This window comes from Hemitrygon akajei, chromosome 9 (genome assembly GCF_048418815.1).
Source record: "Hemitrygon akajei chromosome 9, sHemAka1.3, whole genome shotgun sequence".
Classification (NCBI taxonomy): domain Eukaryota; kingdom Metazoa; phylum Chordata; class Chondrichthyes; order Myliobatiformes; family Dasyatidae; genus Hemitrygon; species Hemitrygon akajei.
The window spans coordinates 142,737,657-142,762,285 of NC_133132.1; the positions used below are offsets into that span (position 1 = coordinate 142,737,657).

General features: G+C 38.8%; 1 protein-coding gene across 2 annotated transcripts in view; it reads right to left on the minus strand.

Annotated features, from left to right (window-relative positions):
* Positions 1–878: 878 nt before the first annotated feature.
* Positions 879–24,629, minus strand: part of mtmr9 (myotubularin related protein 9) — a 91,992-nt gene continuing 68,241 nt past the window's right edge. For both annotated transcript variants that reach the window (XM_073057164.1, XM_073057163.1), the window contains exons 6-10: positions 22,269–22,430; positions 16,965–17,106; positions 11,138–11,358; positions 6,460–6,611; positions 879–3,742 (exon numbers count right to left, since the gene is read on the minus strand). In XM_073057164.1, the coding sequence (XP_072913265.1) occupies positions 3,579–3,742; positions 6,460–6,611; positions 11,138–11,358; positions 16,965–17,106; positions 22,269–22,430 (841 nt within the window). In that variant the 3' untranslated portion in view covers positions 879–3,578. The remainder of the gene's footprint in view (positions 3,743–6,459; positions 6,612–11,137; positions 11,359–16,964; positions 17,107–22,268; positions 22,431–24,629) is intronic.

A 24,629-nucleotide genomic window follows, 5' to 3' on the forward strand; every position in this document is an offset into this window, starting at 1 on the left:
ATGGAGGCATACTCTATAAAGCCAATGTAGGGAGGGCCTTATTGAATGAATACTATTGTAATTTACAAGCAGAATATTAAAATGACTAATTACAGTATAACTTATGAAAATATTAATTCAATTTTTGCATTAAATTAACAAAGCTTTTAGTTATTGCTTCTCTTCCTTAGTATAACCTTGAGACATTTAATTTTATAACATGGTTAATAATAGGCATTATAGTTTATTCAGTCAAGAAAAGCCAGGCAGGCAGAAGATTCAAGGATATGTGCAAAGCATCATCAAAGAAATGCCTCATCTACTGTGACTTCTGGAAATCTAATGCCAATGAGTACTCAAAGCAGAGAAGCATTTGAGAGGAGACAAATGCTGAAACCATGCATCATAAGCACACAAAATCCATTGTGAGTAGCAGAAACAGAAGACAACCTCCTAAATTACTTACCTCTCCCATCTGTGCAAGTGTCTGTAGTTCACACAGCGGCCTTATCAGGTAGCTCAGAACCTGCAAAACCAGAGTGAAATTAAGTCCTCAGTGATCCTGTTAGTTGATATGTCCTGCACGTTAGTTCATATGAAGAACAAGTTAAATCAGGTGTCTAACTTGTTGTAGACCATCTTAAACTTCAGTGCCATATAGTTGAAATTACAGTACATCAGATTTACAGATCAGAATGCAATAATTAAGAATTAGTTGTTTAATTATTAATAGGACTGAGAATTCCCATACTGATAGACTTGGGGAGTCATGGGACCCAGAATTTTAAACAAGAAATGTAACCCCTGATCGTGATTTTAAATTTCATTTCAAAATGTCAAAATAACGCAAATGATTTTGTTGAAAATAAATATGAATGAACACAACAGCTAGGGTCATGTGTATTTAAAACATTTAATGCCAAAAAATTACATTTCAAGTCAATGCATGCATAATTTAGACAGTACTTAATTAAAGATAACAGTTCACACAGCATAGATTGTACTTTGAAAATTTTCATCCTCTTATGTATTATATGTTCACACAAGTAAACATCTGGTTAAATTTGCAGAAAGACTGAAGTTGCATTAACTTCAACTATTGCATCACCTACATATCATCTGGATCACATAATCATAGATTGAAATCAGCTGTTTTCATATACATGCACTACATTGGTCATACAGTATTATTAAATGATTTAACAGTATTTCTGGTTTTAGCATAAAATATTTCATAACCATAAACATTGACAGAACATTTTAATGCTAATTACTCCAGTCCATGAGAGATTAATTATTGAGAAAAATTACACCCTTTTCAAGATTCTCTACTGTCTCTAATAAGGAAGTCCCTACTACAGAAGGTCAAAGAGGCAACTATCAGAACAGCAAGTCATACTTTCCTGATACAATCTAAATGAATTAGCATTCACATCATCTATTTCAAAATCATGTTGCCACTGGGAAAAAAATATATTCCCAACTGTTCTTGAAATGCATCCATCTTTAATGGAATATAAATGCAGAATGTGAAGTTATTTTGTAAAAACATTTAATGTGGTTCATATTGCAAAATTGTATCAGCAATAGTCACACTAACTTTAAAAGTTACCTGACCATAGACTCTACTGTAAGCTCAAAACTGGCATAAATTGAACTGGCCCCACAAAGGAAGACGCCACTGTTTCCCCTCTTGGATGAGATGGGATTTCAAGTTGAAGGGTAATGGGTTGTAACATATAAAAAAACACTCACTTTACAAGAAAGAGGTTTGAAAATGTTATTAGTATCTCATTGTTCGACTAATGTGACCATATTCTCTCATACTTTTTGGATCCAAACTTTCTAGAACTATAAGCATTTATTCAATTACACTATTTTCAGAATATTGAAAAATAGTAATTTGACATAGCGGTCAAAACAATTTCAAAAACCTCCAAGGACATCTCTGATATATTGGACTTTGTGTTCCCCTCCAAAATATCCAGTTTTTATAATGTAGTGTAACAAAGACAGTACTATACTTTTAAAAAGCTGTCAAAGTATCTAAACAAGTATTTGCATAGAGATGGAAAGATGTATTGTGTCATGATTTCCTACATTGATTTCTTAACTTTATCAGCAACAATTACTTCAAGATCATTTCAAATGATAATTTGCAAAGGAACAACGGCAAAGAATAACAAGCAAATGCAGGTTAAAATTTCAGCGACTTTGCAGGTGGAAGGTTAAAGTGCGAGTTCAACTAAAGACAGGAAATGATGCATATAGTGTATTTTCAAATCCTCTTAACTACAGTTTCTTCAGCAAAATGATATACTTGAATTGTGCAACTTAGTGGTCTGTTACAAAAAAGCAGCCACTAAATTTTATGAAGATATTCTACTTAGAATAGTCCTGGAATTCATTTAACATTTACTATGTTAATTTCATAGAGCAAGTTACCACCAGATGATGATATAACTGAAGTATATTCTTCATAAAGTGCAAACAACGGTTTCACAATCCAGAAATAGATTACATCCATGTATTGATGCCTTGCCCTTTGAAGAACAGTTCTTAATATTCTTGAGAGGAACTTTTGTTGTCTAATTTTACTGTTATTGTCGTCTGCTGAATATAAAAACTTTCCATCTTTGCAGCTAGCTTGGTCCTCTTCCATTTCAAATTAAAATAAGCTAACCATTTCATTATAAATGGACTTACAGTAACAATTTACATAATTCACCTCAGTCTGAAAAATCTTATTTGTCATTGAAAAGAATCAGAATAGAGCTCATCAATGCCTCCGATTTGTTCCCTAGTTTAGTATGATATCCAGCAAATGAGTCTGAACATCCATCAATAGCAATCTGGCACTGTTGGCAGAAATCATTACCTGCGACATACAGTATGTGCAATATTTCTACATGAGTAAGTTTCAGTAACTGGTGAAAACATTATTTCCAAAAAAGTCATTTTTTTCCCCCAACCAAAGTAGAGATAGATTTAAGCACAATAGCTAACAGAAGTATCAAACTCAAATTAGTAATTTTCTCTGCATTGGCCAAAGATTTGCAGCCTGAAGTACATTACCTACCTTAAATTATACTCTCCCATTGAGATACATATTACCTCATGTCAAAATATGTCTCTAAAAAGATGCTGCTTCTGAAAGTTAATTTTTAAATTAAACAATGGTTTATTTTAACAAGTTCTCAATGTGTTAATACTTCCATAATTCATTCATCCTTCTGATTCAATAATTTAATTGTTTAACTGTTCCCATAATCAATGATTTGCTCATACTTTCTGTAAGGATAGGGCCTAGTAAATACTTATACATTATTTATCTAAATAATTTATCCTGAAACTTGATGGTTAGCAGCTCTATTTGCAAATTTTACTTTAAAACCATATTGAAAAATATTCCTCCTCAAGAGTAGTTTTCAGGGCAACTGAATTATTACCATGTAACTAAGGGTTAGGGTTTATCTAAATGTCTTCTTCCTGTAGATAACATGATGTTTAAATATATTTAAGGATTAACCATATGCAGCATTATATACAAAGTATTACTTTTTTCAATTGAGTAAAATGCAATAATTGATAAATATTTTTCAAGGACTTTCAAGTTCTCCATCTTCTGTTTGTAGTTCAGCTAACTGACGTCGAAGTGCATTTACTTTTGCCTGTAAATCCTTATTGTACTCAATAATATGAATTATTTCATCCCAGGCCTCATCCAAATATTTTGACGAACGATTCCATCGGAGAAATACACCTAGAATTGAAAATTTAGATAAATATCCTTTAAGATATACCCAATCTTCTTTGTAACTTCCGGTTCAAATATCTACAGCAATTACATCATGAGAGTACACACTATAAATGACTACACAGAGCCGAACCATTTTAATCTGGATAGACTTTTTTTTCTGCCTTCTCTGAAAGACTAAACAACACCTTTCCACATCTTAGTGATGCTTCTGCTACAGGCAGGTGATGTACACTTCCTTTGGCCATGTGGAATTATTGTACACATTCAAGGTACTTCATGGGAGATTTAACAAAAAGAGATGTATGGCCACAAATAGTAAAACAATTCAGTTATCTGGCATTTTACTAACTGTTATTTCAAAGGAAACAAAGGGGCTGATATTGGAGCAGTCTTGAGGAAGCAAACATACTGCTGTTGAGTTAACCAGATTATCTGATAGATAGTCTTCTACCAAATGAAAGAGCTTCATCCACAAGATCACAAAAGGACTTAAAAGGTTGAATTGTTTAAAAATAGAGCTAAAGGCCAGCAAGTAAAATTGATTAGGCTATGGTGAATGTTAGAATGCAGGAAGAATTTTGGATATCCTTGTAGTATAAAACGAGTACCTGGTCAAGAGTACTTTGGAATAATGTACAAAAATTTGCAAAAGATTTCATCTTATAAACTGATCTGTAAGTGATGGCAGTTTTCCCCTTAATTTACCGAGATATCAGTACTACTGATAGATGTTACAATGGCCTTTCATCTCCCAACTGGCCTGTCCCTGGGTGTGTCTATACTTTGCTAATAAGGGACTTGCTAAACCAAGATTGACAACCTCACTGTTTAATAATGTTTCAGACTGCACTGAGATACTGCTTTTGGAAAGCTGCTACAACTGTTTTGATTCTGTCCTGTTCTAGCACACAGGAAATGCCATTCAAAACAATTGGGAATGATCTCAGTATGAAAAAGTGCATTCTTTCCTGAAGGACTGGGTGGTGATTTCACCTATATACTGTCCAAGATAGCCACATCTCTGAAAGGTAGATTACTGACAAAGTCAATTAATATTAGGTGTGCTTCTCTCACCTTCTACTAGTGACCCAGGACTGCATCAGAATACAATTCAAGTGATAACTAACAGGTAAATTACAATGAAGATAATTGAAAGTAAATCAAAAATATAACCTCTGCACCATGATATAATTAATTAATTCTTTATTTAAATCCTTTCAGCTCTGTGTGCAACAATAATGCTGATAGCAATTCTATAATCTAGGAGCAATCCTGTCTGTACTTAGTTGCTGATAATACTCAGTAGCCACGTTATTAGGCATCTCCTTTACTGCTGCTGTAGCCCATCCAATTCAAGGTTTGACGTGTTCTTCTGCACACCTCTATTGTAACACGTGGTTAATGTCACCTTCCTGTTTGGTGGCTGCTCCCAGTCTGGCCACTCTCCTCTGATCCCTCACATTAACAAGGGATTTTTACCTACAGAATGATTGTTCACTGGATGCTTTTTTAATTTCACACCATTCTCTATAATCTATAGTGACTGTTACATGTGAAAATCCCAGGAGAACAGCAGTTTCTGAGATAATCACACCATCCTGTCTGGCACCAATAATTATTCCACGGTCAAAGATCACATTTCTTCTCCATTCTGATGTTTGGTCTCAACAACCACTGAACCTCTTGACCATGCCTTCAGGCTTTTATGCATTGTTACTGCTATGTGATTGGCTAATTAGATATTTGCCTTAATGAGCAGGTACCCAGGCATGCCTAATATAGTGGCCACTGAGTATTTAAAAAGACTAGAAGATAGTGGAACCACTTAGGTCGCACTGAGTTTATTCTGTTCCTCTAGAAAGGCTAGATATATATGCTGATAGCCTGCTGAGTTTTTTTTTTACCATATTTTGTTTGTATTTCTAATTTCCAGCATTTTTCAATTTACCATTGGTAATACACTTTTAAGAATCCAAACTATTTAAAATCCTTAATGTAGTAATGTGTTGGTGCGTGGCCTAGTGGGCCTAGTAACCTGAAGGTCACTGGTTCGAGCCTCAGCTGAGGCAGCGTGTTTGTGTCCTTGAGCAAGGCACTGACGTCACCGGTGCCAAGCTGCTTGGGCCCTAGTGCCCTTCCCTTGGACAACATCGGTGGCGTGAAGAGGGGAAGGCCTGCAGCTTGGGCAACTGCCGGTCTCCCATACAACCCTGCCCAGGCCTGCGCCCTGGAAACTCCAGGCGCAGATCCATGGTCTCTCGAGACCGACGGATGCCACCACCAGTAGTCCATGGTGGGAACTGAATGTGTTTCTGGACTGATACTCCAGGATTCTGGTTTACCAGAACAGTATTACTAATTATTAATTATTAATATTTACTCTTATTAATGAACTAACCTGGCAAGAAATCTGCTTAAAGTGTATTACATTTGCAAATATCAACACCCTAATTAAGCAAATTTAATCCTATGTCCCAATGAATCCAGAATAAATGCAATGCCATACAACTAACTTTAAAACAAGTGGGTGTACATAAAGAAGTGAGTGACTATGTTTAACCTCTACAAAGTCATCAGAAATATATATAACAGTACAATATTGTGTTAACACGACTGTTGGTGTGTAAAGTAAGAGTATCTACTGAACACTCCCAGGAAGTTGGCAATCCTTAAAAACAAACAAACCGAGGAAATCACAATCTGGAGAAGAATAAAATCACCTTCCCAAAGCTGTAAACTTTGTGGTGCCACTGAAGGCCAGATGACTAAGCTGTTTGCTTCGTAGAGAGGGTTTAAGTACTTTTCCAGCTCTTTTGGTCTATTCACCCAAGACCATAGAGAGACAGTTTTCTGCTGAAGCTTCAGTTTGCGCCTGGACCAATAAAGAAAAATAAGTTTCAGCATCTTTCTGTGTAAGTAATCAAGTAATATAAATTCATATTTACCAGCACCTAGCTTTAAATAAACTTAGTTACTAATTTATCAAGTAACATAAATCAAATTATTTGGTGTTCCAACATAACCTCACTCATATCGCAAGACAGCACATCTTAACTCTGACATCTGAAACTGTTCTCTGTCACAATCTCTTATGGCTTGCATTTAAGTTACCAAAAATAATCTGGAAGCCTGGATGAACAATCCATAGAAATTCCTCAGAATTTGGTACACCAATAGAACACTACAGCACAGTACAGGCCCTTCAGCCCTCCATGTTGTGCCGACCCATATAATCCTTAAAAAAAAAGTACTAAACCCACACTACCCCATAACCCTCCATTTTTCTTTCATCCATGTGCCTGTCCAAGATGTTCTTAAATACCCCTAATGTTTTAGCCTCCACCACCATCCCTGGCAAGTCATTCCAGGCACTCACAACCCTTTGTGTAAAAAACTTACCCCTGATGTCTCCCCTAAACCTCCTTCCCTTAATTTTGTACATATGCCCTCTTGTGTTTGCTATTGGTGCCCTGGAGAACAGGTACTGACTACCCACCCTATGGGAAGAAATAGCCTTGAGAGTTCTCAATAATGATTCTAGACTCACTGCATCAGGCCAAACATGAGCACATATACCTCCTGATTATCGGTACAGTCCTTCCTCAACTAATCAGCCAGTGTTCCATGTTGGACAACACTTGGAAGCATGGAGCAGCAGAGGGATGAAAATGCATTGTTTACTACAAAGAATGGTTTGACAAACTCAATACTGGCCGACTCCTGAAGACCTTTGTTATCTATCAGGGTATGTAGCAAATAGCAAGCAAAACAGCATAAGGGTTAAACCGTCTTGACTTCATTCCACCTATAATGGATTTATCCATCTACAGAGGAGGGGATCATCATGTAATCTTTGTGAAGATAAAGTCTCAGCATCACACTCAGAACGTTCTTCTATTGTGTTATACTGATATTGTATCAAATGGAATAGACTTAGAATGGAGCTGGTCAAAAATGGGCATCCAAGATAGTTAACCATCAAAAGTAGCAGGAATGAATACCACCATAACCTGTATACTTCAATTCCTCACTACTACCTCTACCAAGTCCACAGATCAACCCTGGTTCAAAGGGGAGTGTAGAAAGACCAGCCGAGGGCAACACCAAGCTTACCTAAAAATGAGGATGTGACAGCTTATTCAACTGCCAACTGGAACTTTATTTAAAATGAAAATTAAAAAGCTTCTACCTTAATCTTAAATGTATTCCCCATCTTTATGTATAGTATGCATAACTACATTTTAGTTTCCTTCCACTATGTGGCATTCTTTAATGTGATTGCCTGATAAGCCAATTTAAATATCTTCTGCTGCAGGTCAGTGAATTTCTTGAGCTGAAGTCTGAGAGCAACTGACATGTGAGAAACGGATGTCCAGACCAAACCAAATGCAAAATTGCTGTAGCCACCTGTTTGAGGTCAGCAACCTGTGCTGTTGCTGGATTAACAAAATCCAGGACATCATGTCATAAAATTAGAGACTGATCTTAGCTGAAGATACATACACATGAAGATAATAAATATTACTTTTGATGGATTGCTAGATAATTACTGTAGTTGTAGAATTTTCTTGGACATTTTAGGTAAATTAGTTTTATAGCAGCTTCTAAATCTCTAAAAAAAATGACTCCCTGTGGAGGAAGGAAATAATCACATTTTCTTCCACTGACCTAATAAACTTCAAAACCCAAAATCAGAGAGAAAATTTAGCATGGTAAATGCTAATATTCATCATATTCCTCCTCTCTAAATAACTCAAAGAACTGAATCATATACATATTTAGTGTTTTTATTGGAATACCATTTACTAGTAAGAGTAACACGCTATCATAGTGCTTGTCTAAAAATCTCTAGACCTGTACCAATACTTCTAGTTTCAACTGTTGAAAAATTACAGTCAAATACTAGAACCACTTCATCTGCTTAGACTACATTGTGTTATGTGTGCTCAACAGACCTGATGGAAATGGGGTCCAGAGCTGCCCCCCCCCCCACCCCCCGGGAACTATGCTGCTAATGAGAGAGAGAGATGAAGAAGAGGTAGAGGCATCTGCTACAGATAAGAGAGAGAGAGAGACGGATGATTTATGTATTATGGCTTCTTCACTGATTATTTACCTTTCGATACAAGGACGCTTCTTTGCTCGTTAACATTCCTGAGGAAATAGCAGGAGTGGCCTAGTTGGATGGACATGGACATATTGAGTTGATGAATGGCTAATACCCCGTCAGTGGGGATAAAAGACAGGTCTGGGGAGACACCCTCACACACACCAGTGGACACTGAAAAAGTGTTGTGCACCCACAGGAAGGTGGGGGCCTAGAAGATCGGTTCAGGAGAATCGGTCCGGTGTACAGTGGATGAAGGCAGACCGGTGGGGACTTGTGTGTGTGTCCACCCTGGCCTGGGTGACGAGTCCACCACTGAAGAACGGTCTAGCCTAGAGCAGAAGGGTCATAACCAATGACCCCAACGGTACAACGGAACAAGACGACAGAAGGTTTGCCTGCTGCAGCTGCTCAACTCTCGCTCGCGCTCTCTCTCTCTAACAATTGCAACACAACAACTACCTCAGCACGAACTGAACTGAACTCTATATTCCCTTATGACTATTCATTTACCCCTAGACTTTGATAGAGCTTGTTTTTTTACTGTTGATTCTTATTCCTACACTTGTTTTTATTATTGCTAACCTGTTTTATATGTATATTTACATTATTGATACTGTATTGCTTAGTTTACTAATAAACACCTTTGGTTACAGTACCACCAGACTTCAACATATCCTTCCATTTCTGCTGGTCTGTTAACCCAGTTACGGGGTACGTAACAATTGTAAGAAAAAAAACATTGCCCAAAGTTTCTTAAGTAGATGTGATCTGTGATCTTGAATTCATAATATTCTAATTATCTCTGTTGCAAGGTCAGTTTAATTGTGATTGAATGACCTGGAAAAGGAATCAAAATGGACGGTTTTCAAATATGATGATCATGTGAAAAAAATACGTGGAAGGGAATGTGCCCCCAGTAAAATAATACAGCTTTAAGAAAGGAATGGTGATAATGGCAGGGCAATGGGATAGCAGAATTCTCTCAAAGAGAAAGGGTGAAATGGCCTTTCTCAATGCTGACAAGTTCAAGGATTTAATTTTATTTGCCTGATTTACTATTCAATAAGATCACAGCTGATCCTTCACTTGAAAAGTATTTCCTTCCTTCGACTATAAAGTCTGTTCCCACATGGACTCCAGTAAATGGGAGTGCAGAGATGTTCTTAACCCCAGCGTCTGCCAAGCAACAAGGCCTTCAGACTTAATTGTGCCTGGAAATAAACATATTGTGTCTCTCCAAGTATACTGTTTCTTATTACCACTACATTCCTTTTCACTTCCCTAATTCAAATGACCTCCTATACTATAATAATTTGCTCAATTATACTCATGTGTCCAATTAACCTACCAACTACAGTAGGTCTTTGGAACATGGAAGGAAACAGCAATACCCAGCAGAAACCCATACAGTCAAAGGGAGAATTGTACAAATTCCTTACAGAGGGCGATAGAATCGAACCTGGGTTGCTATTACATTTCCAGCATTGTGCCAAACAATACGCTACCAATACTGCAATCAGGGAGTGTTGTGTGAAAACCATGCTCCTCTGAAAGATGGCATCAAGGACACTGCTATCCTCTCCTTCATGGGACTCAAGTTCAATTTCTTTACCAACTTCAAACCCAAACAAATTTCACTAACTAAACCACAGGTAACACCTATTAAAACTCAGGATAACTTACTCTTTTAAATGATTTGCCTAACACGCCTTAGTTAATATAGCATCCACTACAAAATGTAAATACTTACCATTAAAACCTACAGCTATCAACAAACTACTCAAAACATTAATTAGTTGCTACAAAAAAACCCCGAATACTGCAAAGATACGCTCATTTTGGGTTAACTTTAGAAAACCATACACATTAATGATCAGATCAGAATTAAAATATAGTGTCTCCGGTAAACCAATGGACTGAATGCCATTATTGCAACTCTGAAGCCTGAACTAAAGTGGTATCCAATCACTTTAAATACATCCAGGGGAGGAATGGATTATGTGCAACAAAGCTCAAGGTAGAGTCAAGGACAGATAATAAATGTAATGTTAGCAATGCTCACAATTCACAAAGGAGAACCAAAAGGTGAAAATGAGAACTGTAAAAGCCAAACCCACTCCACAAAGATACATTGATCACTTGGCCACCAACAATGGAGAAGTTGGACTTTCTTGTTCTCATAGTTAAAAGAAATATATGAAAATAGGAAACGGGATGATTCCAGGTTGTGGGGAACAGCTACTCTTTGAGGAATGCAACAAATTATTTCCATCTCAAGGGCCACTCACCTTTCATTTTCATTGTTACCCAAAAAGGTCCCAAATTGGGAGGCATAAGCGTGTTCAAATAACACAATTAGGAACTGTTCATTAAACTCAAATGAACATGGAAATTGGTGCTGGATCTGCCAGCAGCAATCCAAAAAGAGGAGAAATGTAGGAGCTTCATTCTTCTGCTTGGAATTAGAATAGGCAGACTGAGCACACCGTTGCTGGAATGGATGGCCAGCCTAAAACAAATAAGCAATATCAGTATAATTATTTCAGGTATTAAAAAATCTTCTCTTAAATGCAGAAGGTAATAAGGACATCAAGCCAAGTTCTGCCGGCATTTTGTGTTTTTATTTATTTCCAGCATCTGCAGATTCACTCGAGCAACCAACATTCATGAGAACAAAGTAGTAGTACAAATCAGGTCTGCCTTTCATAGAAACATAGAAAACCTACAACACAATACAGGCCCTTTGGCCCACAAAGCTGTGCCGAACATATCCTTACCTTAAAAATTACCTAGGGTTACACCGAGCCCACTATTTTTCTGAACTCCATGTACCTGTCCAGCAATCTCTTAAAAGACCCTATCGTATCCGCCTCCACCACCGTTGCTAGCAACCCATTCCACGCAATCACCACTCTGCATTAAAAAACATACCCCTGACATCTCCTCTGTACCTACTTCCAGGCACATTAAAACAGTGTCCTCTCGTGCTAGCCATTTCAGCCCTGGGAAAAAGCTTCCGACTATCAACACAATCAATGCCTCTCATTATCTTATACACCTCTATCAGGTCACCTCTCATCTTCCATCGCTTCAAGGAGAAAAGGCCAAGTTTACTCAACCTATTCTCCTAAGGCATGTTCCCAAATCCAGGCAATATCCTTGTAAATATCCTCTGCACCCTTTCTATGGTTTCCACGTCCTTCCTGTAGTGAGGCGACCAAAACTGAGCACAGTACTCCAAGTGGGGTCTGACCAGGGTTCTATATAGCTGCAACATTACCTCTCGGGTCCTAAACTCAGTTTCATGATTGATGAAGGCCAATGCACCGTATGCTTTCTTAACCACAAAATCAATCTGCGCAGCAGCTTTGAGTGTCCTATGGACTTTGACCCCAAGATCCCTCTGATCCACCACACTGCCAAGAGTCTTACCATTAATACTATATTCTGTCATCATATTTGACCTACCAAAATGAACCACCTCACACTTATCTGGGTTGAACTCCATCTGCCACTTCTCAGCCCAGTTTTGCATCCTATCAATGTCCCGCTGTAACCTCTGATAGCCCTTCACACTATCTACAACACCTCCAACCTTTGTGTTAGCAAATTTACTAACCCATCCCTCCACTTCCTCACCCAGGTCATTTATAAAAATCACGAAGAGTAGGAGCCCCAGAACAGATCCCTGAGGCACACCACTGGTGACTGACCTCCATGCAGAATACGATCCGTCTACAACCACTCTTTGCCTTCTGCGGGCAAGCCAGTTCTGGATCTACAAAGTAATGTCCCCTTGGATCCCATGCCTGCTTACTTTCTCAATAAGCCTTACATGGAGTACCTTGTCAAATGCCTTGCTGAAATCCATATACACTACACCTACTGCTCTACCTTCATCAATGTGTTTAGTCACATCCTCAAAAAACTTCAATCAGGCTTGTAAGGCCTTTGACAAAGCCATGCTGACTATTCCTAATCATATTATGCCTCTCCAAATGTTCATAAATCCTGCCTCTCAGGATCTTCTCCAGCAACTTACCAACCAGTGAAGTAAGACTCACTGGCCTATAATTTCCTGGGCTATCTCTACTCCCTGTTCTAATGGAACAACATCCATAACCCTCCAATCCTCTGAACCTCTCCCGTCCCCATTGATGATGCAAAGATCATCGCCAGAGGCCCAGCAATCTCCTCCCTCACCTCCCACAGTAGCCTGGATACATCATGTCCGGTCCCGGTGACTTATCCAACTTAATGCTTTCCAAAAGCTCCAGCACATCCTCTTTCTTAATATCTACATGCTCAAGCTTTTCAGTCCTCTGTAAGTCATCCCTACAATCGCCAAGATCCTTTTCCGTAGTGAATACTGAAGCAAAGTATTCATTAAGTACCTCTGCTATCTCCTCCGGTTCTATACACACATTTACACTGTCACACTTGATTGGTCCTATTCTCTCACGTCTTATCCTCTTGCTCTTAACTTACTTGTAGAATGCCTTGGGGTTTTCCTTAATGCTGTTCACCAAGGCCTTCTCATGGCCCCTTCTGGCTCTCCTAATTTCATTCTTAAGCTCCTTCCTGCTAGCCTTATAATCTTCTAGATCTCTATCATTACCTAGTCTTTTGAACCTTTCGTAAGCTTTTCTTTTCTACTTGACTAGATTTACAACAGCCTTTGTACACCACAATTCCTGTACCCTACCATCCTTTCCCTCTCTCACTGGAATGTACCTATGCAGAACTCCTCGCAAATATCCCCTGAACATTTGCCACATTTCTTCTGTACATTTCCCTGAGAACATGTGTTTCGAATTTATGCTTCCAAGTTCTTGCCTGATAGCTTCATATTTCCCCTTACTCCAATTAAACGCTTTCCTAACTTGTCTGATCCTATCCCTCTCCAATGCTATGGTAAAGGAGACAGAATTATGATCACTATCTCCAAAATGCTCTCCCACTGAGATGCCTGACACCTGACCAGGTTCACTTCCCAATACCAGATCAAGTACAACCTCTCCTCTTATAGGCTTATCTACATATTGTGTCAAGAAACCTTCCTGAACACACCTAAATAACTTCACCCCAGCTAAACCCCTCGCTCTAGGGACATGCCAATTGATACTTGGAAAATTAAAATCTCCCACCACGACAACCATGTTACTACTACACCTTTCCAGAACCTGTCTCTCTATCTGCTGCTCGATGTCCCTGTTACTATTGGGTGGTCTATGAAAAACACCCAGTAGAGGTATTGACCCCTTCCTGTTCCTAACTTCCACCAGCACAGAGACTCTGTAGACAATCCCTCCATGTCTTCCTCCTTTTCTGCAGCCATGACACTATCTCTGATCAACAGTGACACGCTCTTTTGCCTCCCTCCCTGTCCTTTCTGAAACATCTAAAGTCTGGCACTCTAAGTAACCATTCCTGCTCGAGCCATCCAAGTCTCTGTAATGGCCACAACATCATAGCTCCAAGTGCTGATCCACGCTCTAAGCTCATCCGCTTTGTTCATAATATTCCTTGCATTAAAATAGACACAGCTCAAACCATCAGTCTGAGTGCGTCCCTTCTCTATCACCTGCCTATCCTCCCTCCTGCACTGTCTCCAAGCTTTCTCTATTTGTGAGCTAACCGCCTCTTTCCTCCATCTCTTCACTTTAGTTCGCAACCCCCAGCTATTCTAGTTTAAACTCTCCCTAGTAGCAATAGCAAAGCTCCCCGCCAGGATATTGGTCCCCCTGCGATTCAAGAGCAACCCGTCCTTTTTGTACAGGTCACTCCTGCCCCAAAACATGTCGCAATGATTCAGAAATCTAAATCCCTGCCCCCTGCTCCAATCCCTCAACCACACATTTATCCTCCACCTCACTCTATTCCTATACTCACTGTTGCATGGCACAGGCAGTAATCCTGAGATGACTACCCTTGAGGTCCTACTTCTCAACTTCCTTTCTCGCTCCCTGTAGAGTGCTTTCAGGACTTCCTCTCTTTTCCTACCTATGTCGTTGGTACCAATATGTACCATGACCTCTGGTTGTTCAATAAGATCATGGGAAACCTGATCTAAGCCTCAACTCCATAACTTCAGTTCCACTATAGACAGAATCTGTCTATCTCAACTTTAAACAAATCCAGAGATTCAGCCTCCCTGTTTCTCCAGGAGAAAGAAATTAATGATTCACAACACTCAAAATGGCAACCTACTATTCTGAAATTATATTCCCCGCATCTAGATTCCTGTGAAATCTGTAGTTCATTAAGTTGATTTAACAGTACATTGCTTAAGAGGGAGTAACATGATGCAGATTGCAGTGAGAGCAATTCAAAAGAGGTATATTTAGAAGTATTGTATGTAGCCCACAAAACATCACCATGGTTCACTGATGCCATCATTCCGATGTTTCTTTGGACTGTGGGAGGAAATCAGAGCACCCAAAGGTAACCCACAAGGTCACAGGGAGAATATACAAAGTCCTTACAGATGGCACTGGAATGGAACTCTGGCTGTAATAAGGTCATGCTAACCATTATGCTATTGTAGCACCCTACTGTGAATGCCCACAAGAAAATGAATCTCGGGGTACTATATGGTGACATTTGTGTACTCCGATAATAAAATTTGCTCTAACTTCGGTCTGTTTCTATTGTTCTCATTCTTGCATAATTTATGTTTTTCTCAGGAATGCTCTGTATCTGATGCTACGTGCAAGCGATGCGGCTGCAAACATATTTCATTACAACTCTGCTTGCATGTACAGTTGCAAGGAAAAGCTTGTGAACTTTTGCAATTATCTGGGTTTCTGCACAAATTACTCATAAAATGTGGTCATAAGGTTCTCGTAGAATTACTCAACAAATGTTTCCTGTAGCTGCTTATCAGACTTGTGCAACGCTGAGGAAGAGTTTTAGACCATTCCGCCATATGAAACTGTTTCAGTTCATCAGTACTTCTGGGTTATCTTGCATGAACAGCTCTCTCAAATGGGTTAAGGTCTGGACTCTGACTTGGCCATTCCAAAACACAAATTTTCTTCCTCTTAAGCCATTCTGTTGTTGATTTACTCTTGTGCATCAGATCATTGTCTTGTTGCATCATCCAACTTCTATTAAGCTTCAGGTGTCAGACCACTACCCTGACATTCTCCTGTAAAATGTCTTGATGCAATTTTGAATTTGTTGTACCCTCAGTGACTGCAAGCTGTCCTGGCCCTGCAGCAGCAAAGCGGCTCCAAACCACATTGCTCCTTCCACAATGCTTCAAAAATTGGGATGAGGCTTCGGTGTTGGTGTGCAGTGGCCTTTTTCCTCCAACCATAGCGGTGTGTACTTCTGCCAAAAAGTTCACCTTTGTCTCATCAGTCCACATAATATTGTGGAACATCCAGGGGTCTTTTGCAAACTTGAGACATGCAGCAAAGTATTTTTTGGAGAGCAGTAGTTTCCTCTGTGGTGTCCTTCCAGCTCAGTGTTTTTCTTACAGCGGACACATGAACAGAGACTATAGCAAGTTCTAGAGATTTCTGCAGATCTTTTGCTGTTACCTTTGGGTTCTTTCCCACCTCCTTTAGCAATGCACATTGTGCCGTTGATGCGATCTTTGCAGGACGTCCATTCCTAAGGCAAGAAGCAACAGTACTGAATTTTCTCCATTTGTAGAAAATTCTCTTACATGGACTGATGAACATTCAGGTCTTTAGAAATGCTTTTGTAGCCTTTTCCAGCTTTATGCATCTCAACAATACTTCTTCTAAGGTCCTCTGAAAGTTGTTTTGATCGAGGCATGATGCACATAAACAGATCTTTCTTGAAAAAAGCAGGCTCTGTTAGTAACCGAACTTTTGTGTGTCTTTTATAGAGCAGATGAAGATCAGATCTCATTTTATGAGTAATCAATGCAGAAAATCAGGGAACTGCAAAGGATTCACAAACTTTTTCTTGCAACCGTATGTACATATGACACCAAACTTAACTTCCACTTCTTTTCCTCACTTCCTTCAACTGAAACCAAATCATAGTAACAATATTAAACATATTTACATTGCAGCTACATCTTTTAAAACAATAATTCCATATTAATAAGCAAAAGTAGCCAAATTAGATCCATCATACCTGCAACCATTCACGTTCAATTAAGGCTTCAAATCCATTAATTGTTCTTGATTGTGGATCTAGGATAATGTGGGCAAGAGAGGTGACTTGCAAAGTGGAGTCAATTCCTTCACTGCCATGAACCAATACAGATGCACCTTCTCTAAAACAGGACGAACAGAAAGAATTTTTTGGAAAAAAGGAAGGTTGTACTAAGAATAACCTCAAGAAAAATACAAATTTGACCTCCACGGATCATGAAGCACCCCAAAAAATTACTTCTCCCAATGTTACAATTCCAAATAAAATGTTTCTGCTGTTGAAACTTTATTTTAATCTCTACTAGTATTGATTGCAAACAAAATGAGAAATTCAAATCATAAACAGGCAATTCTGCAGATTCTGGAAATATATCTGCAACCCTGAAGTCTTTATGAATTTGTCACTTTTGTAAAAATGTAAAGTGACAAAATGGAACCCACAAACTCCCAAGGTGTTTTTGCTGGTTTGGATGCAAGACTTACAAGTCTGTTTGTGTGTTTTATGATAAGAAGCTGTATGTGTGTATGTTTTATAATAGGAAGGTGTGTGTGTGTTTTATAAGAAGCTGCATGTTTTTTTATGACGGTAAGTTTGGGCAATAGAGATAAACAGACACAGTTTCAAACAAACAGATGCCAGAATAAGACAATGGAGGAATGTTATGCAATGCAGCAACCCAATTACTCTTCTCTGTAAAAAGTATAAAAGTGCTTTGTTTGAGATATACAGCAAGCTTGAAGCTATTATCCAACGGGGCGAAGAGACAATTTCAAATGAAGTTCACAGCAACTCCGGCAGGGACTGCAAGACATTACTTCCTACAAGGCAAAACCCAATAGCATGAATGGCAGCGATACTTCATTACCAGATGAACTCAACGCCTTCTATGCACGCTCTGAAAGGGAGAACACAACTACAGCTGTGAAGATCCCTGATGCGTCTGATGATCCTGTGATCACTGTCTCAGAGGCCAATGTTAGACTGTCTTTAAAGAGAGTGAACCCTCGCAAGGCAGAAGGTCCCGATGGAGTACCCGGTAAAGCTCTGAAAACCTGCAGAAGTATTCAAGGACATTATCAACCTCTCACTGCTACAGGCAGAAGTTCCCACTTGCTTCAAAAAGGCAACAATTATACCAGTGCCTACGAAGAATAATGTGGGCTGCCTTAATGACTATCACCCAGTAGCACTCACATTGACAGTGATGAAATGTTTTCAGAAATTGGTCATGACTAGACTGAACTCCTGCCTCAGCAAGGACCTGGACCCATTGCAATTTGCCTGTCGCCACAATAGGTCAATGGCAGACACAATCTCAATGGCTCTCCACATGGCTTTAGACCACTTGGACAACACAAACACCTATGTCAGGATGCTGTTCATCGACTATAGCTCAGCATTTAATACCAACATTCCCACAATCCTGATTAATAAATTGCAGAACCTAGGCCTCTGTACCTTCCTCTGCAATTGAATCCTCAACTTCCTAACTGGAAGACCACAGCCTGTGCGGATTGGTGATAACATATCCTTCCTGCTAACGATCAATACTAGCGCACCTCAGGGGTGTGTGCTTATCCCACTGCTCTACTCTCTGTATACATGTGACTTGTGGCTAGGCATAGTTCAAATACCAAATACAAATTTGCTGGCAATACAGCCATTGTTGGTAGAATCTGAGGTGGTGATGAGAGGGCGTACAGGAGTGAGATAAGCCAACTGGTGGAATGGTGCTGCAGCAACAACCTGGCACTCAACGTCAGTAAGACAAAAGAGCTGATTGTGAACTTCAGGAAGGGTAAGACGAAGGAACACATACCAATCCTCAGAGGAATCAGAAGAGGAGAGAGGGAGCAGCTTCAAGTTCCTGGGTGTCAAGATCTCTGAAGATCTAACCTGGTCCCAACATATTGATGTGGTCATAAAGAAGGCAAGACAGTGGCTATACTTCATTATGAGTTTGAAAACATTTGGCATATCAACAAATACACTCAAAATCTTCTATAGTTGTACCGTGGAGAGCATTCTGACAGGCTGCATGACTGTCTGGGATGGAGGGGCTGCTGCACAGGATCGAAAGAAGCTGCAGAAGGTTGTAAATCCAGTCAGCTCCATCTTGGGCACTAGCCTACAAAGTACCCAGGACATCTTTAGGGAGAGGTGTCTCAGAAAGGCAGCGTACATTGTTAAGGACCTCCAGCACCCAGGGCATGCCCTTTTCTCACTGTTACCATCAGGTAAGAGGTACAGAAGCCTGAAGGCACACACTCAGTGATTCAGGAACAGCTTCTTCCCCTTTGATTCCTGAATGGACATTGAACCCTTGGACACTTTTTTTTTTGGAAAAAGAACATTGGGGTTTACTGGTTTACATCAGAACCAGTCATTACAAAAGCATTCTGTATAAACAGACATTAAAAATAAACAAATATAGTGAATAACTGAGAAAAAAAATACATTCAATTTCTCTTTGTGCCAAGTCATGCTTGTTTCTCTCTAAAAGAGGGCAGGACCTATCAATACAAGTACTAATTACACGGAAAGCATACATCAATGCTTGGAATGTATTCAACAGGCACTTTTGTGTTATAGTACTGAATCTGCACTTTCTTAAGTCTCTTGCATTGTGGAAGCTGACCCAAAATCCTAAAATAAAGGCCATCGTTGGCAACAAGACTGAAAAGGCAGTAAGCACAAGGCTGACATAAAAATACATGAGAAAAACACCATTTTAGAAAGGAAGGGGCAGGGAGGGGAAACTAAAAAATAAATAAATTCAAATGTTTTTGTGTTTTTAAATTACTTTTTTATTAAATAAAATAACTGAACAGTAAAGTTACAAAAACCCTTGTCATTGTAGTATAATATATTAAACTGTCAAAATGAAAATAAGAAAAGGAAAAACCTCACAATTTTAAGATGAATCAGATCATAATTTAGACATAAAAGAAAAATATATTTCTATAGTTTGTCATTGTGATAAATACAAACAAAAATGCATTATGTTTTGCAATAAATATGTTTTTGATAAGTTAAATAAGCATTTTTTTGTGTGTTTGTGTAAGTGAATGCAGTGACAAGCAATATTTTAAATTCTTTCTGAATGTTCTGCAGAATTTTTTAAAAAGGATTAAAAAAAAGGAAATAAAATGAATTAACTTGGCACAAGCCAAAGGTTAAGGACTAGCTTGGTAATATTGTATCTCTCACCTTCCCCTCCCCACCCATTTGGAAGCTGGAATACTGACCATCCAACTATTTTTTTTAAACCCCTGCAAGGAAGTTATCCCTGTCCCCTTCCCCAACACAAAGAAATGGCTAATTGTGGATACTTTTAAAAAAATATACAATATATCTGTTTTTGCACATTTTTAAAAATCTACTCAATACATGTAATTGATTTACTTGTTTATTTATTAAGTTTTATTTTAATTATTTTTATTTTTTCTCTCTCTCTGCTCGATTATGTACTACATTGAATTGCTGCTGCTAAGTTAACAAATTTCACATCACATGCCGGTGATAATAAACCTGATTCTGATCGTATGTCTGGAGGTAGTTTCCCTTACAAGTGAGTAATAAATGTGCTATAATGTGATCCACTTTGAATTTTTTGAGTTTTTTTCCTGTATATTAGAAGACTTAGCTGAACGTTATACAAGATGCTAGAAATGCAAATGATACTTTCAGTATTGGATTTCATAAACTCAAATTATAACCTACAGGGCATTTTTTGAATAATTAACTAAGTTAGGAGTAGTAAAGTGTATTTTTAAACATTTTGCAGATGAACCAGTATTGGAAAGCAACAATAGCACTAATAACTTAAGAGAATGAGAAAAATAGCAGAATCACGAGAGAAAGTAATGTATTAAGAACAGTTATAGGACATAAGCAAATTTATCAACCGATAGTTCCAATTAAAACATGATAATAAATGTTTGTCTGCTATCAAAATGCTTTGTTATAAACAAGAAAACTGCAGATGCTGAAGATCTGAAACAACAAAAGGTTCTGGTACAGGTCAGCGATGCATTGGCAGTACCAGGAAACAAAGATGCAAGTTAACTTTCGTTCAGAGAGAAGGTGAGAAGGGATGTGTGCAACAAATGCAGTACGATGGTGGGATCTGTTGGTAGCTGGATTTAATGAGTAGGATTAAAACAAACCAATAAAAAGACAGAAAATGGGAAATGCTGGAAAAACATGTCAGATAGCATCAGCAGAAATACAAACAGTTAACATTTCAGACAAATAGCAGACCTGAGAAAGAGAAAAATAATTTTGTTTAGCTCTCAGCAAAATGGGTGAAATCAAGAGAAACAATGAAACCACATCGAATCAAATCAAATCAAGCAACACACACTAAATGCTGGAGGAACTCAGCAGGCCAGGCAGCATCCATGGAAAAGAGAACAGTCAATGTTTTGGGCTGAGACCCTTTCTCTTGTTTGAAATCAAATCAAGCCTACTGATCAGTCAAGTCATACATAGACATAGCTGAACGAAACAAGCCAAGGTGCAAGACATACAAAATAGCAAATAAACATTCAAAAATAGCAAATATCATGATTCAAAATATCAAGTAAAGAAGCATATTCACTGGGAGAAAAAAACATATATAGTCCAAGACCCTAAGTGAGAATGTCCACCAATCGATGGTATAGTCTCCCAGAAATGTACGGACGCATGCACTCCAGCCTGTCATTCCAGTGCTTGAACACGAGAGGGCAGGACTGATGGGCAAGGCCAGGCCCCAGCTGAGCTCAACCACGCTGCAGCACTTACACGTTTCTCGAATGATCTGCAACAGCCAGAGGCTTGAGGCCTAGTTCTCACTACAACTGAGGCTACACAGCTCCCATGTCAACTGTCAACAGCTCACTGACGGAGGAGTCCTGCAGTTCCCGATATTCTTGGAGTAGGTGGGATAGGATTAAGCTACTATGGCTGTCCAATTTGTTGCCAAGGTAGTTGTGACATAGTGAGATAAGAGATGAAAAGAGTATTTCCTGAAAAGGCTGACACATGTCAGAAGCAATTTAGAACCATTTACTTGGAAGAATGATAAAAGGAATATGACATGGGGTTATCTGCACAGAAATCCAAAATGGAACATTTTGTTTCTATTAATCCACTGAGGAGTTCTGCTCTGAAATGCACCACTTGAAAACGTTGTGGTGTTAATCAATGGCTGAAAATACAAAGACAGATTAACTGCAGGAGTAAGTTCCTAGCATGATGTGAGTGTTTCATTCCATGCCTTTGTGAACAAAGTCTTACCTGTCAATACACTGTGCAGCTAGGCAAGCAGTGGTTAATATTTCTTTTATGTGTGACAACCAGCTAGAAGCCTCCAATTTACTCAGCCACCTATCCATGTTGTGGGATTGGTCATTAGAAGCTTCAACCAGTTTAATTAAACTTTCCTGAAGAATGTGGTACCTAATTAAAAGAAACAGAATATGTAACCATGAAAGATTCTTGTACTTAGGATATATAACAGCAACATGTAAGGCTTTCAACTATCTGTGCAACCAAATATTTTTGCACAGTCGCAAAACAATCAATAATATAGATACACTATACTTGTTTCATTTTTTGTTGCAAGAACCCTACTCTAACATGTACCAGTGCTAGACATTAGAACTTCCAACTTTTCCCTTTCAATAATATACAATTTTAGCCAGGCTTCAGGGCTGGAGTAAGTGTCAGCCTTTATTTTTGCACAATGGAAACATAAAGAGACTACTGATGTTGGAAACTGGAGCAATAATCTGCTGGAGGAGTTCAGCAGGTCGAGCAGATCGGCAATACATTGCCTGTTGCTTTATTTTTGCAGTTTTAAAATTTAAATTTTAAATTAAAAAAAAGTGTCATCACTTTTCGACAGATACTTAGCAGATATGGTTTGGTTACTGGTTAATGCTGTCTTAGATCTAGTCCTGTGCAATGAGACAGGTAAAATTAATGATCTTGTAGTCAGGGATCCTCTTGGAAAGAGTGATCATAGTATGATTGAATTTCGCACATAGATGATGAAATAGTTAGATCTGAAACGTGTATTATGCTTGAACAAGGGAGACTACAACAGGATGAGGGAGGAGTTGGCTAATATGGATTGGGAGCACAGGTTATTTGGTAGGACAGTTGAGGAACAGTGGAATACTTGCAAAGAGATTTTTCACAGTGCTCAACAGAAGTATATTCCAGTCAAAAGTATGGACAGTAAGTGTGGGGAGAGCCAGCCTTGAATAACTAAGGAAATAAAAGATAGTATCAAATTAAAAGCTCGTGTACAAAGTTGCAAAGAGTAGTGGGAGACTGGAGGATTGAGAAAACTTCACAAAGCAACCAAGAACAACTAAACAAGAAATAAGGAAAGGGAAGATAGAGTATGAAAGTAAATCAGCACAAATTATAAAAACAGATAGCAAAGGTTTTTATAAATATATAAAGCGGAAGAGGGTGGCTAAAGTCAACATAGGTCCTTTGGAAGATGAGAAGGGGAAATTGATATTGGGTGATAAGGAAATGGCTGAGGCATTGAACGACTATCTTGTGTCAGTCTTCACGGTGGAGGACGTGTTTAATATGCCAGCGAATTATGTTATGGACGAAGTGGGAGGTGAGGACCTCGATAAAATCACCGTCTCTAAAGAGATATTGATAAGCAAACTAGAAGGCCTGAAGGTAGATAAGTCCCCTGGTCCTGGTGGGTATCATCCCAGGGTGCTGTGGAAATTGGCGGAGGTTATAGCAGACACGTTGGTAAACATTTATCAAAATTCTCTGGTCTCTGGACAGGTCCCGGCACATTGGAAGACAGCAAATATCACACCACTTTTTAAAAAAGGATGTAGCCAAAAGACAGGCAACTACAGGCCAGTTAGCTTAACATCTATAGTCGGAAAAATGCTTGAAGATGTCATTAAGGAAGAAATAGCGAAACATTTAGAAATGAGTGGTTCCATTAGACAGACGCAGCATGGATTCAGAAAGGGCAGGTCCTGTTTGACAAACTTACTGAAGTTCTTTGACATAATGAGTGCAGTGGATAGAGGGGAACAGATGCTTGGATTTACTTGGATCTACTTGGATTTCCAGAAGGCGTTCGATAAGGTGCGCAAAAGAGACTTATAAGTAAGATACTGATGCACGGAGTCAGAGGAAGTGTATAGGCATGGATACTGGATTGATTAACCAATAGAAGGCAGAGAGTTGGTATAAATGGGTGTTTATCCAGTTGACGGTGAGTGGTGAATGGGGTGCCGCAGAGGTTGGTGAATGGGGTGCCGCAGAGGTTGGTGCTGGGCCTGCAGCTGTTTACAATTTACATTGATGATCTGGAAGATGGGACTGAGTACAGCATAACAAAATTTACTGATGACACTAAACTGAGTGGAAAAGCAAATTGCAGAGGAGGTGGAGAGTCTGCAGAGGGATATAGATAGGTTAAGTGAATTATAGTAATTGGGGAAAGTGAAAATAAATATCAAAATTATTTTGAACTCCATGGAATATGTGGGGATCCTCCGATATCCAGGCAATCTTTCCTCTCTTTTCTTTCTTTTTTTTTCTTTTTCTTTAGATAAGGGTTAAGGGGGGAGGGTTAATATCACTTTTCTTACCATTTCATTATTA